At 38.2% G+C, this 20,417-nt stretch overlaps 1 protein-coding gene across 2 annotated transcripts in view; it reads right to left on the reverse strand.

Moving 5' to 3' along the window:
* LOC124554809 (regulator of nonsense transcripts 2-like) overlaps positions 1–20,417 on the reverse strand; it is a 233,707-nt gene that overhangs the window by 111,508 nt on the left and 101,782 nt on the right. For both annotated transcript variants that reach the window (XM_047128465.1, XM_047128466.1), the window contains 2 exons: positions 16,965–17,148; positions 11,386–11,558 (listed from right to left, as the gene is read on the reverse strand). In XM_047128465.1, the coding sequence (XP_046984421.1) occupies positions 11,386–11,558; positions 16,965–17,148 (357 nt within the window). The remainder of the gene's footprint in view (positions 1–11,385; positions 11,559–16,964; positions 17,149–20,417) is intronic.

Consider the following 20,417-nt stretch of genomic DNA (forward strand, 5'->3'; position numbering starts at 1 on the left):
TCATTCATCTTTTCAGTGGTACGAGGATTAAATTGGGCCAATTCGTCTGTGTTTTCCTTTGTAAAGGAACATTTGAAAAGGGAGGTAAGCATTTCAGCATTTGCTTTGCTACCCTCAATTTCAGTTCTGTCTCGTTCGCTGGGGGACTGGACACTAACTTTGGTGCCACTAACAGCCTTTATATTCGAGCAGAGTACCTTTGGATTCTGCAAAAGATCACATGACAATATTCTGCTACAGCAGTCACTGAAGACATCATGCATTGCTCTCTTGACAGCCAAACATGTTTCATTCAGCATCTCTCTATCTATAGCCCTAAGCTTTGTTTTACACCAATTATGCAGTAATCTCTCTTCCTTGAAAAGTGTCTTTACAATGACTGTATACCATGGAGGTTACCTCTCATTATGAACTATTCTTCTGGGTACATATCTATTCATTTTGGATTCTGTGCCTTATCATAATATTCCTTCTTCCATATCTTGCACTGTGCCCTGTGGTCTCTCTCACATTAGATGATGATGATGATGATGATGATGATAGCTTTGTGGGGCGTTCAACTGCATGGTCATCAGCACCCTTACACATTCCCAATATGTACACAGTCCAATCTAGCTACGTTCATGAATGATGATGGAATGACGAGGACAACACAAATACCCAGTCCCTGGGCAGAAAAATCCCTAACTCGGCCAGGAATTGAAACTGGGACCCTGTGATCCAGAGGTAGCAATGCTAGCCACTAGACCATGAGCTGCAGGCTCTCTCACATGAGTGCGTATCTTGCACGTGCTCTGTCAATTCTGCCACACAGTCACCAAAATTATACATCAGTCCAGCCTGATCCCTTTGTAATATCCCTGAAACATTGCATGCTGTCCCAAAAACAATTCATGTGATGTATATCCCACTGCACTGTGTGGTGTTGTATTATACAGAAAAACCATCTGTGGAATGCAACTGCCCCAATCTGTGTCACAATGTCTCTGTTAATGTTTGGTGCGAACTCTCTAACACTCCAGTCATTTGAGGATAGTTGGCAGCCTGTATCTACTCTGTTGGCAACAATTTGCATACTCTTTTCATGATTTCACTCATAAAATTACTTCCCATGTCACTCAACAGTATTGGCAGTGTTGAGTACCTCAGTATTTTTTCAACTAGATTCCACACTACTGTAATGGTATTTTGCCATTCAATGGGTTCAGCTACCATAAACATGACCAGCACATGCTGAAGTGTAAGGATATACATATTTCCTCAGTCTGACTAGTCCAAAGGACCCACCAAATCAAAGTCATATCTTCCAAATATGTGTTTCAGAGTCTTCATGCTCTCTAAAGTCATCTTCATGTGTCACCTAGTGAGTTTATTCAACTGACATCTCTTGAATTTCCAGATATATTCATCTAAATAAGTCTCCATACTGTTCCATACTCGATTCTTTTTTATTCATTCATAAGTTCATGATCCGCTAAAGAGAGGAGGCATTACTTTACACAAATAGATACATAAACTTATCTGTTTACTCAGGGATCAAGAAAGAATTCCAGAAAAATGGACTACAGGTATAATCCACCCCATACATAAGAAAGGTGACAAGGTGTGTTACTCTAACTTCAGAGAGTTCACTCTGTTGAATGTGGCATATAAGGGTTTATTCGAAATCTATATAATAGACTTGTCCCGAAATTACTGTCTTTCGTTTGAAGTTCAAATCAGATGTCTCAAGGCAAACATACCACTTTACTTACAGCTCGTGTCAATTATCGAGAGCCCTCTGCTTTACACGTGTGTGCACACTAAAGCACGAGTTTTAATTATTAGTGGGTTCATTTCGAGGTAGGCAGAAAGAATGGAAGAAATGTACGTGAAAAATTGTGTCTGTGCGCACAGTATTTAATACGGAGTGAACAAATATGTACTTTTTATACTGTACGACAGGTAAAGTAGTTTGATTTGCCACAAATCAATTGTAGATGTAACAGAATATAATATACGATATTATTTTGAATCAAAATGTACTAATTTGGCGAAATTGAATGATAATAAGAGGAAAATCAAGGCGTCAAATTTGCTAAAATCTTTGTCCAGTCCACTGCTATTTTTCAAGAATGCAAAGACAGAGAGTGAAGCAGCTACAAAACTAAGCTGCTTAATCTCTAAAGAAACTGCTGCTGCTGAAAAACCTTTCACGGAGGGTGATTTCTTAAAGTGCATGGTGATTGTTGTATCAGAACTATGCCCAGAAAAAAGTAAAATTTTTGTGAGCATAAGCTTGTCCGAGATGACAGTTCAAAGAAGAGTGCAATGGTATCTCTACCAACCTTAACAACCAGTTAAGAAAGAAAGCTTAAGAATTCAAGTATTACTCATTAGGCCTGGATGACATTCTGACGTAAATGATACCACATAGCTTTTCGTTTTCATCAGCGATATTGATAACAATTTCAATACCACAGAAGAACTGAGTGGATTGTCTTCCATGAAAGAGCAAACAACTGGTGGATACATCTCTAATGAAGTAAATGAATGTCACAAAGAAACTGGGTCTGACTTTAGAAAATGTTGTGGCCATTTGCACGAATGGATCACCTTTTAGGTGCGGAAAGAAGACTGGTGCAGTTTCACTGCTGAAAGAATATGCCAGAAAAACAATAAGCAAATTACACTGAATTATTCATCAACCAAGTGTTATGCAGCAAAGTTCTAGGATGCAACCCTATCATGTCAACTGTGGTTTTTGTTATCAAGTACACACAATCAAGAGGGCTTAAACATTGAACATTTTTTGCATTTCTTGAAGAAACAGCGGGTGCAAAATTCAGGGATTTATTGTATCATAGGGCTGTTTGTTGGCCAAGTCATGGGAAAGTACTGTAGCGCTTTTTTGCACTGACAGAGGAAATAGTTGATTTTATGAAAAATGATCGAAAGGTCTTTCCTTACTTGAAAAATGAAAACTGGATCAATGACCTGTGTTTTCTCACAGATATAACAGCTCATTTAAATGAACACTCAAAACTATAAGGAAAGTCACTATTTTCCATCTGTTTGAAGAAACAATTGTTGAAAGGAGACATGACCCATTTTACTAATTGCAAAACAATTTCTTGATATACATGCAGTGCTAGGAATGAAATTTTCTCGTGACACTGATAAATTAACTGAAGAATTCTACAAGACGTTTGCATTGTCAAAAGAGGAGGAAATCATGTTCAAGGTGGTTGAAGATCCTTTCCCAGAAGGGATTCCTGTGGACATACAACTGAAGATCATATAAATTCTGTGTTCTCCAATCTATAAAAGCAAGCACAGAAAATATGGTCTTTTTGATTTCTATAAAAAGCTTGGACAAAAATAAATTTAATAACCTAAGAGATGAAGCAATAAAAGCATTCAGTATAATTGGCAGCACTTATATATGTGAACAAATATTTCCTCTTCTGAACTTAAATAAAAACAAATTTCACTCTTGTTTAACTGACGAACATTTAGAACACATATTAAAAACTTCAACATCAAATATGACTCCAGACTTTGAAAACCTTGCAGCTGACAGGAGATGCAATGTATCTAATTAAAGCTTTGTTTCAGTTTATCATCATTTTATACTGTTTTCATAAGTAATAGTCTGTCATGCTAGTATGCTACTAAAACATTCATTCCCTACTGTCATTAAATGTGTCTTTTAATAAAAATATTCTGCAAATGATGTATTTATACAGGACTTCAAAAATAAATTTTGTGTAGTTTCACCAAGTTTCAGTATTTTTGGTTGCTGTTTGCATTACATAGTCTTTACCTATACAGTACGTCAGCCATTTCTACATTACAGTTCAAGGAAAATATACAGGGTGATTCAAAAAGAATACCACAACTTTAGGAATTTAAAACTCTGCAACGACAAAAGGCAGAGCTAAGCACTATCTGTTGGCGAATTAAGGGAGCTATAAAGTTTCATTTAGTTGTACATTTGTTCGCTTGAGGCGCTGTTGACTAGGCGTCAGCATCAGTTGATGCTAAGATGGCGACCGCTCAACAGAAAGCTTTTTGTGTTATTGAGTACGGCAGAAGTGAATCGACGACAGTTGTTCAGCGTGCATTTCGAACGAAGTATGGTGTTAAACCTCCTGATAGGTGGTGTATTAAACGTTGGTATAAACAGTTTACAGAGAATGGGTGTTTGTGCAAAGGGAAAAGTTCTGGACGGGCGAGAACGAGTGATGAAAATGTAGCACGCATCCAGCAAGCATTTGTTCGCAGCCCAGGAAAATCGACTCGCAGAGCTAGCAGAGAGCTGCAAATTCCACAATCAACTGTATGGAGAGTCCTACGAAAAAGGTTAGTTATGAAACCTGAACGTCAACTACCCGAGGCGATGGATCGGCCGCCAGGCAGCCCGTGACAGAGCACTTCATCACTGGCCTCCAAGAAGCCCTGATCTTACCCCCTGCGATTTTTTCTTATGGGGGTATGTTAAGGATATGGTGTTTCGGCCACCTCTCCCAGCCACCATTGATGATTTGAAACGAGAAATAACAGCAGCTATCCAAACTGTTGCGCCTGATATGCTACAGAGAGTGTGGAACGAGTTGGAGTATCGGGTTGATATTGCTCGAGTGTCTGGAGGGGGCCATATTGAACATCTCTGAACTTGTTTTCGAGTGAAAAAAAACCTTTTTAAATACTCTTTGTAATGATGTATAACAGAAGGTTATATTATGTTTCTTTCATTAAATACACATTTTTAAAGTTGTGGTATTCTTTTTGAATCACCCTGCATAATAAAGTAATAATTAATCATTGGAATAGTGATTAATTTTTATTGATTTAAAGATTATATTTGACACAATTGAGCAAGTCTACTGGGCCCATGCATTAGATTCTAGTTTTGGTTTAGCCCTTGAGTACTTTTGAATTGTGCAATCCTGGCTAACAGTATCTGTTTAATTTAGCACCTAATACTATTTGTAGACGATACTTTGTCTCTTAGCAAATGGAAAACACTGCTGTGCGTGGTCCACAGCTCCATAATGGCTGCTTTCTCTTCTGTGTTCAAATGACTCACATGGATATTCTCTTTTAGTAATAGTCATTCACACTTTCACATACGGCTTCAAAACAAAGCAAGTTGACATTATTCCACTGGCTATTGTTCTACTGCTTTTAAAAAGTATTTTCCTTGTACTTCTACAATCATAGCATTTGCCACATAAACAATAATGATTAATTTCTTATTTACATAGTATTTCATGCAATTTCTCGCTTTTGTTAGAATCTACCAGCTGCTGATGATAGTGCTACATTCAGTTTCACTGAAAAACTTGGTTTCCTGTCAATGGTCACTGTTCATTGTAACTGACAGTTAGTCAGAGTAAAACAAAGTGATACTGCAATTCCCCAAACAAGTTCATAGGCCCTCTGCTGTTCCCAATCCATATGCATGATTTAGGAGACAATTTGAGCAGCCCTCTCAGATTGTTTGTAGATGATGATGTCATTTGCTACCTCATAAAGTCATTGTAATGATCAAAACCAATTGCAAAAGGATTTAAACAAGATATCTACATCATCTGAATAATCCCAACTGACTCTAAATAATGAGAGGTGTGAAGTCATCTGCAAGATTAATAAAAGGAATCAGCTAAATTTTGGTTACACAATAAATCACGGAAACCTACAGGCTGTGAATTCAACAAAATACTTGGGTTTACAAGTACAAATAACTTGAATTGGAATGATCACATAGATAATGCTTTGGGAAAAGCTAAGCAAATACTGTGATTTATTGGTAGAGCACTTAGAAGATGCAACAGATATACTAAGGAGAAAGCCTACACTATGCTTGTCCGCCCTCTTCTAGAGTATTGCTGCATGTTGTTGGACCCCCATCAGATAGGACTGACAGAGAACATAGAGAAAGTTAAGAGAAGGGCAGCTCTTTTGCATTATTATGAAAGAGGGGGGAGAGCCTCATGGATATGATACAACAGCTGGGGTGGCAAACATTACAACAAAGACATTTTTTGTTGCGGCAGGATCCTTCCACAAAGTTTCCATCACTAACTTTCTCCTACAAATGCAGAAGTATTTTGTTGGTACCCACCTACATAGGGAAAAATGATAACTGTAATAAAGTAAGAGAAATCAAAGCTTGCATGAAAAGATTTAAATGTTTGTTTTTCCAGTGCGCTGCTCGACAGTGGAACGGCACAGAAATGGCTTCAAGACTGCTCAATGAAACCTATGCCAGGCATTTAACTGTGAATTGCAGAATCGTCATGTAGATGCGTATTGTCAAAAGACTTATAGAAATCTACAAATGCCTAACATAAGTTTGTCGTTCTTCAATCCACCTTCTACGATAAGTTGTAGGGTTCATACTGCCCTGCAGGTTCCTACAGATCTCCAGAACTCAAACTGATCTTTCCTGGTGTCAGTTTCTATTTCCCATTGTTCTCAAAGCAATTTATGTTAGTACTTTGCAACCATGACTTATTAAATTGATGGTTTGGTGGTATGCACACCTGTTAACACCTGCCTTCCTCGGAATCTGAATTATTATACATTTCCTGAAGTCTGAAGGTATTTTGGTATTTTGCATGTCTCACATAGTTTGTACACCAGGTGGAATAGTTCTCTCTTGGGTGGTTCTCCCAAGGATCTCAATAATTATGAGGGAAAGACATGGGCCGTGTTTCCAATTAGGTCTTTCAATGCTCTGCCAAACCCTTCTTGCAGAATTCATCTCCAATCTCATCTTCCTCTACTTCCTCTTCTCTTTCCATAACACTGACCTGATTTGCCATTTGTGCTCTTAATATTTGTACATCTGCTTCTCTTTTTTCCAAAAAGTCTGTCTAATTTTCTAATAGACAGTATCTATATTTCCCCTAGTTATTCATGTTTCTACTGCCTCGCATATCCACAGCCACATACCTACTCTGCAAGCCACCATACACTACATGGTGGAGGTACCTGGTACCACTACTAGCTATTTCCTTTTCCATTTCACTCACAAACGGAGTGAGGGAAAAACAAACTGTACAAGCCCTAATTTCTCTAATCTTGTCTTTGCAGTTCTTACGTGAAACATACATTGGCAGAAGTAGAATCTTTCTGCTGTCAGCCGCAAATGCTGGTTCTCTAAATTTTCTGAACAATGATTCATGAAAAAGAGACATGTTCCCTTTATTTGTTTCCAACTCTTTCCGTTGCTTCTTTACTCTAGGAATGCCTATTACTATGTCCTCCACACAAGAGCCTGTGCAATGGTCAAACAATGGTATGGTTGAATGATTCTCCTGCATGAATGATTTCTTTAATGCAAAATTTAAAACTGCATCTTTCCTTCCCTCTGCATGTACCACATGGAGATTTGCAGGGTATAGATATACATGTAGATGTTGCCACACCAGACTGGATGACAAGTGACTGGATAGAAAGCCTTTTATGTAGAGAACAATTTTCTTCAATTCTCGGCATGATCTTTCATTAAAGTATGATGACTGAAGTAGTTATAAGCTTTGCACATTGATCGTTTTATAGAAGCACAAATTTCTACCAACTTTTGCCCAAGCAAATTTCAACAGTCTATTTTGAAACGAAGGTGTGACAATCTCAGCTTCCTCAGCAGTTTCAGAATTTTGTTATTAAACCATGATCCATCTTTCCTATCCTTAATTCACTTACTTGGCACATAATTCTCCAGAGCATGATTTACAACCAGCTTAAACTTTGGCCATAATCCATCTACCAGCACCATACTGGAACTAAATGATGTCCATTCAAGTGTCTACCGTATTTACTCGAATCTAAGCCGCACTTTTTTTCCGGTTTATGTAATCCAAACAAACCGCCTGCGGCTTAGAATCGAGTGCAAAATAAGCAGAAGTTCTGAAAAATGTTGGTAGGTGCCACCACAACTAACTTCTGCCGTCGAATATATGTAGTGCTACACAGGCATGCTTTGCAGGCACAAAGATAAATACTGGTGCCAAAACCTCTGCGTCAGTAAATAAATTAAAAAAAAAAAAAAAAGGGTGGAAGACGAGCTTTTTTTTCTCCGCCTCGAGTTTCGACCACTGCATTTCCATACATTACCCAACAAAGTAAATACAAATTCCGTATTGTTCATCTTCGAATGTCGCAGCATTTCAATGTACTACGAAAATTCGACTAGCAAGACTGTTTGGGATGTTTGTCAATATGACCAACTCTATGTTCTGAATTTTTTCCTACCTGTAAGAAGAGATTGTTGCTAATAGGAACTTTTATGAACTGTGAATCACATGCAGTATTCTCTTCGCCATAAGTATAATACGAATATAAACATTTTGCCATGTATTCTTTCGTGTTTGCTGCAATCTCATTTAAATCCTGTCTGCCTAATAAACTACGAAACTAGAGTGTGACAACAGCAAACACGGAAGAATATACATATCATGTCATGTTTATATTCATATTATTATTATGCCTAATAGTGATACAGTCAGAAATGAAGCAAGGCAATTGACTAGATTTTTAAATCTAAGACGACTCTAATTTCTGTGCAGAATGTAATGTACTAAAGAGGCGTCTGCAAAGATTTTCAAATGGAGAAACATCTTCTATCATACGCAGTCTATTATTTGGTTCTTGTTGATCATTATCAAAGAAAGCAGCAGTATAAGTAACAACAAATAGCAGTCTCTTGCCATTGTTTCGCTTGATACAATTCCTCTCTTTTTTTTTTAATTGTAAGCGGCGGTAGGATGCACAAAAGCAAGCCATCCCACGAGCGGCGACAGGCCGTAAACACTCATTATTAGAATGCGACAAACAATGCATGACACAGTACAGTAATGCATTTTCAGCTTAGAGTGATGTAAACACCTATAACAAAGAGAACGGCACTTATCGGAACAAAGAAAAATAATCAATCAATTCATACCAGATGAAGCACGTGAAAAAGGAAGGGTACCCGTATAAATACGGACGGAGCGCCTGACGCATAGCAATGGCTACCTGGTAAAGCTTAACTGCTAAGCTTACGACTCGAACCAAACTACTGTAGCTGTATCGTCATTCATTCGACCTAAATTGTGTCTCATATTACAATGGACCAACTTTGTTTCGATTTGGAACTGCGGCCTAAAACTTTTCTCTCCCCTTGAATTTCGAGTCTCAGATTTCAAGTGAGGCTTAGATTCGGGAAATTTTTTTTCCTTGATTTCGAGTCTCATTTTTCAGGAGCGGCTTAGATTCGAGTGCAGCTTAGATTCGAGTTAAATACAGTACGTATGATGCTAACAATTGCTGATTTGCTCTTCCTACCATAAAAACTCTCCTCACCTTCAGGATAGATTTATTAACTTTAGTAACCATTGTCAGTATGATGATATCATCATTGATCCCTGCCTGACACTGTTGATAAGGTCAGATCTGTTTGTAGCTATAGTGTCTAAAATATTTCCATTGTGAGTGGGTTTTCGCACTAGCTGCTATAGATAGTTTCCAGAAAATGCATTAAGAACTACTATGCATGACCGTGTATCCTCCGAAAAACCTGCAATGAATCCACAGACATCTCAGCCTATAGAACTAATATTGCAGTATCGGTGTACTTTGGCACTACTGAGAGTACAATTTCTTTGACTGGTTCTACAACTATTACAGTGAAATCGGGCAGCTGGTAAAAATAACCAATGATTAACTTGAGACCACATGGGCCGGTTACTTGTGTCTAGACAACGTCACAGGCAGCCTCAATTTTGATATCAATAAACACAATATATTTGTAAACTGCAATGAACACTCCCCCACCCCCCTCTCCAATGGTGTTTAGCCTGTCTTTTCGAGATACATTCCAAGTCTCATTAAATATTTTGGAACTTTCTACTTCAGGATTCATTCACCTCTCGTCATTTAGCCATTCCTGCTTCTTTCACTCACTTTATTTGTTGCATTTTTATATTTCCTTCTTTTGTCAATTAAATTCAATGGCACCTCTGTTATCCAGAGATTTCCATGAGGCATTGTCTCTACCAATCTGATCCTCTGCTGCCTTTGCTATTTGATGTCTCAAGGCTATTCATTGATATTCTATTATGTTCCTTTCTCCTGCATTCGTCCAATGATGCCCAACGCTCCCTCTGAAATTCTCTACAACCTCCAGTTCCTTCAATTTACCCAGGTCCTGTCTCCTTAATTTCTTACATTTTTTGCAATTTCTTCAGTTTACATCTGCCATTCATAAATAATAAATTGCGGTCAGATTCTACAGCTGCTCCTGGAAATTTCTTATAGTATAAAATCTGGTTCCAAAATTTCTGTTTTACCATTATACAATCAATTTGAAGCCTTCCAGTATCCCCAGGTCTCTTCCAAGCAGATAACCTTGTTTTGTGATTTTTAAGCCAAATGTTGGCTTAAATTAAATAATGCTTTGTGCAAAATTCTATCAGGCAGCTTACTCTTTCAATCCTTTCCCCAGTCCACGTTCTCCTACTATTATTCCATCTCTCCTTCTACCAATTTGTGGTCACCCATTACAATCAAATTTTCATCCTCTTTAAAAATATGAACAGTTTCCTTTATCTCATCATACGTTCTTTCAATCTTTTCGTCTTCTGTGGAGCTGATTAACATATTAAGTTGTAGTACTGGGGTGGGTGGTGGCTTCATGTCCATTTGGCATCGACAACGTGTTTAGTAAGCTGTTGAAGCAGCTCATCTACATTAGTATTTTCTTATTCACTACTAGGCCTACTCCTGCATTTACCAGACACCCCCCCCCCCCTGAACCCACATTTCATTTTGTTTCATAATCCTGTACTGACTTATCCAGAAGTCCTCTTCTTCCAGCCATTGCACTTCACTAATGTCCTCTATATCAAACTTCAATCTCAAGTAAGGAATCAAAAATTCCACACTACAATCACTACAAAGCCAGTTTTGTTTTTCTTCATGATGACAACCTCCTGAGTAGCCCTGCCCATGGGTCTGAATGGGGAACTATTTTACTTCTGGAATATTTTACCAAAGATGATGCAATCATCATCATAAATCATAATACCCACGGTGAAAAAAATAATGTCTCTTGTCTCCCCTCTCTTTCAGTTGTTCACAATACACAGCAAGGTCATGTTGGCTACTGTTACATGGCTAGATCAATCATCTGGACTGTTGGTCCTGCAACTACTGAAAAGGCTGCTACCCCATTTCAGAGGTCACAGGTTAGTCTGGCCTCTTGACAGAGATCCCTTTGGTGCTGGTATTTGTATTGCTGAGGCATACAAGCCATCCCAGCTTGGCAAGGTCTACAGCCAGTGAGGGACAGTACATTTGTACATTGTAATTATTAACAATATGGTTAATAATACATAAAGTATGAATATTTACCACTGGTTCTGGTTCCACAGCCCGCACTTGAAGGCTCGGTATGAATTCCTTAAGATCGGGAAAATTTTCATAAAAACGCTTAGTTTCCTCATCTTCCCATAGATCAGGGGGAACAGCTCCTTCTTCATTTTCGCTGCTTCCATTCATTGCCATAATATCATGTTTCAAAGATTCTGCAAAAAGATATTTGAAGTTGCCAATGAAACTTTATCAACTGCACAGTACTACAATCATAGCCATACATCTACTATAAACAACTCGCTATTCGCATTAAGTATAACCCAGCGGGATACAGGCTGTAACTTCCGACTACTTAACTTTTATTTATTTATTTACATGTCTAGTTCGGTAGGACCAAACTGCAGAGTAAATCCCCTTGGTCAAGGGGAAATTAACCACAGGAAAGTTAGTGAAAAAATTCTTTCCCAGAAATTACAAGAATGATTTGGTTTCCTAACACATCTCTCTGACAGACTAAGTGCTACTTATGTAATAGGCTTCTCACTCGCACATCATGAAATTTGTGGCAGGTACGCGAGATACACTTGCCCACTAAGTAACACTATCTTACTACATCCAGGTTGAATTCACTAGGTCAGCTCATCTACTTACAGCATTTCCAATTTGTGCCCATTTCAAATTTTGGTGTAAATTCTAAAACTTAGACTTCTCTATTTTTAGTGTAGAATATGATGGAGTACTTTCCAAAAGAACATTCATGTCAATCATTATGAAAATGATAAAACCTAATATTACAATATCTGAGACATTATTACTGTCTTGTCAAACTAATGAATGGGATTTATTTAAAATGACTTCACGAGCTGCATGTTTGAGAGCTCACATGGTGTCACAAAGATTCTTGCTCCTATGGTTCATATTAATAGGATCAAGAATATTAGCCTACTTCCCAAACAGATTATATTTGCAACAGTTGCAGACCTTCCTCCACAGCAACAAACACCTGAAACACTTATATGTATTCTGTACCAAAGTACAAGTAGATACTTTCAGGCCACCATTACCCTCAGAGCCATGCAAAAAATATTTGTTTGTGTGTTTCAAAACCCAAGTTTTGTCCACATATACCACAGGCCTATTTTCCTCTGTATGTAATACATGCGCAGCCCACCAAAATGTAGCTCCCAAGGCAGCAATATCCCTTTGCTTCTTAAGAAATTTGGTACTTCATTACATTTTCTGAACTTAAAAGTGATGTCTTTCAGAAGATGAGGAATGGTTCTTTCTGACTCCTCATACTCTATTGTGTGTTGTAGTTGGGCAGGGACTTTTGTGGCCATAGGGTACTCTCCTCTATTTTGATATTCTAATACTATCTTGTGGATCACTTCTTTATTAAAATTGTCCATTTGAGTAGCTCCACTTTCCCATTTATAAGCCTTTCATGGTGAATGGAAGACAGTACTCACATCTTCTTCTTCTGAAGAAGAAGAAGAAGAAGAAGAAAGTACAATGACACAGACATGTCACACTGTTCTTTCTGAGACTCTACACGCTTCTGCTGTCAGTCTGCATGTTCTGGCAAATTTAATGTTCCATATAGCTTCTTTATTACAAACAAGTTTGTCAAAAAAGTTTAAGACAACACATCTTTAGTTTGTTTTCTTAAGTCCAATCAGTACTAATTTACCACTTTCAGTGTCCCATTTCCAAATCTAACTCCATCAGCACTGCCCATTTTAATTCAACTACATTCGACATCCTACAATTTGCTTTTACTGGTGTTCGTTTTGAATCATCCTTTCAACACACTATCCATTCCATTCTACTGCTCTTCCAAGAGTGTTGCTGTCTCTGACAGAATAACAATGTTATCAGCAAACTTTAAAAGTTTTTCTTTTCCATTAACTTTAATTCCTTCTCCAAATTTTTCTTTGGTGCCTTTACTGTTTGCTCATTGTATACATTGAATAACATTGTGGATAGGCTACAACCCTGTCTTTCTCTCTTCTCAACCACTGTTCCCCTTTTATGCCCCTTGACTCATATAACTGCCATCTGGTTTCTGCACAAGTTGAATACAACCTTTCGCTTCCTGTATGTTACCCCTGCTACCTTTGAATTTCACAGAGTGTATTTGCGTTAACATCATTAAAACCTACCTACAAAAGGTGTTAACATAGGTTCGCCTTTACTTAACGTATCTTCTAAGATACGTTATAGAGTTCAGTACTGCTTTTCTGCATTTCTCCAGAATCCAATCTGATCTTCCCTGAGGTCAGCTTCTAAGAGTTTTTCTACTATTCTGTAAATAATTCGTGTTAGTGTTTTGCAACCATCACTTATTAAACTGAGAGTTTGGTAATATTCACACCTGTCAGCACATGTCTTCTTTGGAATTGGAATTATTACATTCTTCTTGAAGTCTGAGGGTATTTCACATGTCTCATACACCGTGTGTACCAGATGGAATTGTTTTTTACTCTCTCAGGGATATCTGTAGTTCTGACAAAATGTCACCTACTCTAGAGGACTTGTCTTTCAGTGCACTGTCAAGTTGTTCTTGCAGATCACATTCCCCATCTCATCTTGATCTATGTCCTCTTCTATTTCTATAATATTCTCTTGAAGCACATTTCCCTTTTTAATTTTGCTATAGGCAGTGTCTATCTAATCAAATATATGCTTCTATATATGCTTCCTTAAATTTGCCCTCTAGCCATTCCTGCTTAGCCATTTTGCACTTCCTGTCAATCTCATTACTGTATTTTTATTTTATTTTCTGTTTTTTATTTTTGGCATTTGTATTCCCCTTTGCCTGCTTCATTTTTATATTTTGTCCTTTCATAGTTAAATCCAGTATCTCCTGTGATACTCAAAGGATTTCTATTAGGCCTTGTCTTTTTACCTACCTGATCCTCGGCTGTCGGGTCTTCACTATTTCATCTCTCAAAGCTACCTATTCGCCTTCTACTGCATTTCTTTCCCCTGTTCTAATCAATCACTGCCTAATGTTTCCTCTGAAGCTCTCAACAACCACTGGTTCCATCAACTTATCCAGGTCTCATCATCTTAATTTCCTACCTATTTGCAATTTCTTCAGTTATGATCTACTGTTCATAGCCGATGAATTATGGCCACATCTGCCTTTGGAAATGTCTTGCAGTTTAAAATCTGGTTCCAAAATTCATCTTACCCTCATATAATCAAAATGGCACCTTCTGTTGTCTCCATGTCTCTTCTACACATACAACCTTCTTTCATGATTCTTAATCCAAATGCTTGCTATGATTAAATTATGATCTTTCCTCGTTCATTCCCTTCCCCCTGTCCATATTCACCTCCTTTTTTTTTTTCCTTCTCTTCCTTTATCTACTACTGAATTCCAGTCCGCCATCAAAAGTAATTTTCATTTCCCTTAACTTCTGAATAATTTCTTTTATCTCATCACACACTTTTTTCAATATCTTCATCTGCAGAGCTAGTTGCCATATACTACAGTGGTGGCTGTTGGCTTCGCGTCTATCTTGGCTGTGATAATATGTTCAATAGGCTGTTTGTTGTAATTTACCAGCATTCCAATGTTTTTTATTCATTATTAGATCTACTTCTCCATTACTCCTATCTGATTTCGTACTTACAATCCTGTATTCACCTCACCAGAAGTTTTGTTCATGGTGCCATCAAACTTCACTGATCCCCACTTATCTACCTCGAGCCTATCCATCTCACTTCCAAAATTTTCGAACCATCCCATCCGATTAAAGGATCTAACATTCCATGCTCTGACCCATACATTGCCAATTTTGTTTTTCCTGGTGATGATATCTGCCTGAGTAGACCCTGCACACAGATTCAAATGGGGGACTATTTTTATTACAGAATATTACACCCAAGAGTACATCATTATTATTTAAGCACACAGTAGAGCTGCATGACCTCAGGTTAAATAATAGCTGTAGCTTCTCCTTGCTTTCAGCTGTTCAGTAACAGCACACTAAGGCTACAATGGTTAATGTTACAAAGCCAGATTAATCAGTCATCTGGACTGTTCCCCCTGCAACTACTGAAAAGGCTACTATTTCTACTAGGTTGGTGCATAAATTTGTAGCATTTTTGTTTTGCATGTTGATATTCCTGTTGCTATTGGTGCATTTATTGATTGTTATTTTTTACTTGTAGTTCACTGTTGCTATTTTGATTGCATATTGTCATTCTGACATTTGGAGATGGTGAGTAGACCTGTGAATGTTAGAAAATGGAGTGCCAAGTGGAGAAATTGGGACATTTTCAACATATCCTTCTGTTTGATTTCAACAGAGGGGTGACAGCAGTGGAGGCAGTCAGAAACATTTTTTCCGAGTGTAGAGATAATGCCATTGGACAGAGCATGCCAAGAAACTGGTTTTCTTGTTTTAAGGAGGCATTAGTGACTCTCCACGTTCAGAAAGGCCTTCAGGGTTTGAAGAAGATCATTTGAATGCATTAATCAACAATGATCCACTGTCAAATGTGACAATTCCATCATTGTGCAACATTTGCATGCAATTGGGAAGGTTCAAAAATTTGGTGTTTGGGTACCACATGCTTTAAGCCAAAATCACAAAAATCAGCAGGTGGCCATATGTGCATCTCTGCTTGCTCGTCAACTGGCTCATCAACAACACTGACCATTTCTATCCTATATTGTTATTGGTGATGATAAATGGTGTCTTTATGCTAATGTAACAAAAAGAAAGGAATGGTGGAGCCCAAAAAATGCAGCAACTCCTCATACAGAGACTTGCATGCACCCACAAAAGATAATGTTAAGCATCTTGTGGAACAGTGATGATGTGGTGTACTATGAATTGCTTTGTACTACAAGTTGCTTCCCCGAGGTGTTACCATCACGTGCTGACATTTATTGTTAACAACTGAGCCACCTTGCAGATGCAGTCCAAGAACAACAACCAGGAAGACAGCAAGAAGCGATGTTACTCCACAATAATGCCCAACTGTGTTGTGCTACACTGGCAAAAAAAAAAAAAAAAAATAAATAAATAAATAAATAAAAAAATAAAAAAAATAAATATATAAATAAATAAATAAAAATACAGGAACTGGGTCTGGAGGCCATTCTGTACCCATCTCATTCACCCGATCTTGCGCCCTCAGATTTTCACCTTTTCCACTCTCTATCAAACAACCTTCAAGGAACTTCCTTTCCAGATGAAAATACACTCTGAGCATGGCTCAATGAGTTGTTTAACACAAAACCATATGATTTCTACAGTGACAGAATCAAAAAGTTACCCCGGCACTGGCAGACTGTTGTAAATGGTGAAGGAGACTATATTATTCATGATTAAAATCTCTGTTATGATTATCTGATGTGTTTATTAAACTTAATGGAAAATGCTATAAAATTATGCACCAATCCAATACATCTAATACAACTCCTCCAAATGTTCTGCCGAGACCAGGCAGGTGCATTCATAGCATATTTCTTATTCACATGTCCTGCACGGTCTCATACCACGTGTTAAATTTAATTTTGTTCCAGTAATTCCACCATGAGGTTTTAGTTTTAACATTTATGAGTGTAAGAGTTTGAACAGTTAAGAACAGGAACCAACCGTCCTCAGGAAGTGCTGGAATGTCTTCATCCAAGGCTTCTGCAAACTGTTGTGTTCCAACATCAATACGTTCAAAGGATGCCTGTAAAGCTTCTAATTTTTCTTTACGTTCACTGCTTAACTCTCCCTTAGTCTGCAATATTTTTCTGTTCTGTCTCACAAAATTCTGAAGCTCCAGATGTTCCTATAGTGAAACAGAAAGAAAAAGCTTCAAAAGAGAGAACTTCACTCCCAACATTCAGAAATTTGTGATTAGAACATTGCTAAATGAATCCTCCAAAAATATCACCAAACAAAGTGAACAACTGTGTGAAAAGAATGCGTGGGCTTACATTAACATAGCTCAAAGTACAGTTTTAAATTTTGTAATAGACTGATCAATCATTGAGTATTCACAATTTCCAAATAGATTATGTAGTTATTTGAAACTCCTTTCACCAAGTTTGGTAATGTACTCGTTATACCACACAGTGACTAGCTCCTCTCAGGGAAAGAAAGACAGAGGAACAACATGGTGTATAATAGAAGGCTCCATGGATAAATAACATACTACATGCTGCTACACAGGATAATTTTATGATGACAATTACATACTTTCAAGAAATCAGTATATTTTAAAAGATCATGGCAGCAGAGTCAAAATTATTCAATAATGCAACTTTGATATTTAAAAAAGTCAGTCATTTACATCTATTCGTACTGAGTCCTTGGGTTACACCTTTAAGATTTATGAAACTGAAATTCAGTTAGGTAAAAATGGAACACTGATACCTGGAATCCAGTGTCCATCATCATGAAATATACAATGCTAAACCGTAATTAGGCTCATAAACAAGATGTTATCTTAAAGCTACTTCCAACTGGTCCATAGCAATCGATTAAGCAGACAGAGTTCAGTTTTGGCACCAGTTTGTTCAACTTATATACATCTGATCTCCCTGAAACAAGAGTCAAGGAAGTTCATTTACATGGACAATCCGACTTTGGCAACTCAACAGAGAAGTCTTGAAGCTAGTGAAGAGATACTCCTCGCAGATCTAAGTACAATGCATGAATACGTCAAAAAGTGGAGATTAACACTACTTCCAACAAAGACTGAAGTTAGCTGTTTTCATCTTAAAAATACACTGAAGAGCCAAAAAAACTGGTACACCTGCCTAATATCATGTGGGGCACTGTTGAAGATCAATTCGGGGATGGCGATAGCATCTTTCAACACGATCGAGCACCTGTTCATAATGCATGGCCTGTGGTGGAGTGGTTACACGACAGTAACATCCCTGTAATGGACTGGCCTGCACAGAGTCCTGACCTGAATCCTATAGAACACCTTTGGGATGTTTTGGAATGCCGACTTCATGTCAGGCCTCACCAACCAACATTGATACCTCTCCTCAGTGCAGTACTCCATGAAGAATGGGCTGCCATTCCCCAAGAAACCTTCCAGCACCTCACTGAACGCATGCCTGCGAGAGTAGAAACTGTCATCAAAGCTAAGGGTGGGCCAACACCATGTTGAATTCCAGCATTACCGATGGAGGGCACCACGGACTTTTAAGTCATTTTCAGCTAGGTGTCCAGATACTTTTGATCACATAGTGTAACACCACATTCAAACTCACTTAAATCTTGATAACTTGCCACTGTAGCAGCAGTAGCTGATCTAACAACTGTGCCAGACACTTGTCTTATATTTTATGCATTGCCGATCGCAGTGCCATATTCTGCCTGTTAACATCTCTCCGTATTTGAATACTTGTGCCTATACCCGTTTCTATGGTGCTTCAGTGTATAACAGCCAATGCAAAGTTGCGTGTCATCTTTAATGGTAAAAGCCTCCACCACCAGCACTTCCCGAAACATCTAACAAGGGGAGGCCGCCAATTGTGAAATTCAGATTCGATTCATACTGCGCATAATAAAAGCTCATGGCCAGAGGTGTAATGTGGCAAAGCACCAAGATGCACTTCTCAGCCGTTGTCGAGAAAATCGACAGTTAAAAGAAACCGCTGCGGTGAAATACTCTCTACGATTAATATGTTTTCTACAGCGTCCCGGCAATCTGTTGCAACAATTATGCATATAATAAGTTGTTGAAAGTCGTTTGTCGTGGAAAAACTGGCGACTTCGAACATCATTATGTTTTCCACAAACAAAGTTGTATTTCATAAATGTTATTGTCCTCATAATGTTAACCACGTATAGTTAACGGAAGACGTGGAAACGATATTCCGAAACGAATACGTATAGCGTAAGTCAAATGTTCGAATTAGAATATAGACCCACGAACACAAATTTGCTGTGGCAGGTATGAAACATAAACTCCGTTACTCGCTCGTTACACTTGAAGGACAGATGAATGGGCCGAAACGAGCCGCCGCATAACAGCGTAGTTGCCTGCTAACTTCGAAGATAGATGCAGTCCCTAGCACAACTTATAACATCGTCGAAAATCGATGCGGACGTGAGAGCTTTGGTACACCCTGTTAAACGAAAAACTAATAATACAAATAATTGCATGGCGCGAGATTCGATCCGGCGACCTTCGGATTACGAACCCGAGCCCTTACCGCTGCGCCACGACGCTGTAGAAAATTATTAATCGTAGAGAGTATTTCACCGCAGCAGTTTCTTTTAACTGTCGATTTTGTTGACAACGGCTAAGAAGTGCATCTTGGTGCTTTGCCACATTACACCTCTTACCATAAGCTTTTATTATACACAGTATGAATCGAATCTGAATTTCACAATTGGCGGCCTCCCCTTGTAAGAGTAGTTGCTGACAGAATCTTGTTGTAAAAGAAACACACAGCGAAAACTGCAGCAAAGCTGAGATTGAACAGCAACAACCTTACAGAAGATGAATGGTACCTCACAGAGTGCTAGAGCTACAGCACTACAATGTTCTTCCTTAGCACTTGCATATTCTGCTGCTGAATACTGTGCTCTAGTGTGGATTAATAGTACACATGTGAGAAAAATCGATGTTCAGATACATGCAGCAATGAGGACAGTAACAAGTTGCATCAGACCTACCCCTCTTTACTGGTTATCTCCTCTAAGCCACACACTGTGCCACCATATCTTTGAAGACAGTGCCCTTCTCAAGAAACATGAAAAATTAATTAAAATTTCTCATCTCCCAATACACTGTGATGTACCTTCATTTATAATGAGCTGATTAAAATCCAGGCAGTCAGCTATCATACTGGGAGAATCACTGCAAACAATGGATTTCAACACAAGCAGGACATTGTCAGAAACATGGAATATTATTACCAATGAGGAATATCAGACCCTCATTAGAACTGGCACAAGACCAGCTGGCATGGAATTATCATGGCTTCCTTGGGAAACAATTAGTAGGACTCGTACAAATAATAATTACATAATATCAAGAAAACACTTCAGTTTAAATCGCAAAACTGTACCGAGCAGCTAAATCAGTAATAT

Source organism: Schistocerca americana, chromosome X (genome assembly GCF_021461395.2).
Source record: "Schistocerca americana isolate TAMUIC-IGC-003095 chromosome X, iqSchAmer2.1, whole genome shotgun sequence".
NCBI classification, from domain to species: Eukaryota; Metazoa; Arthropoda; class Insecta; order Orthoptera; family Acrididae; genus Schistocerca; species Schistocerca americana.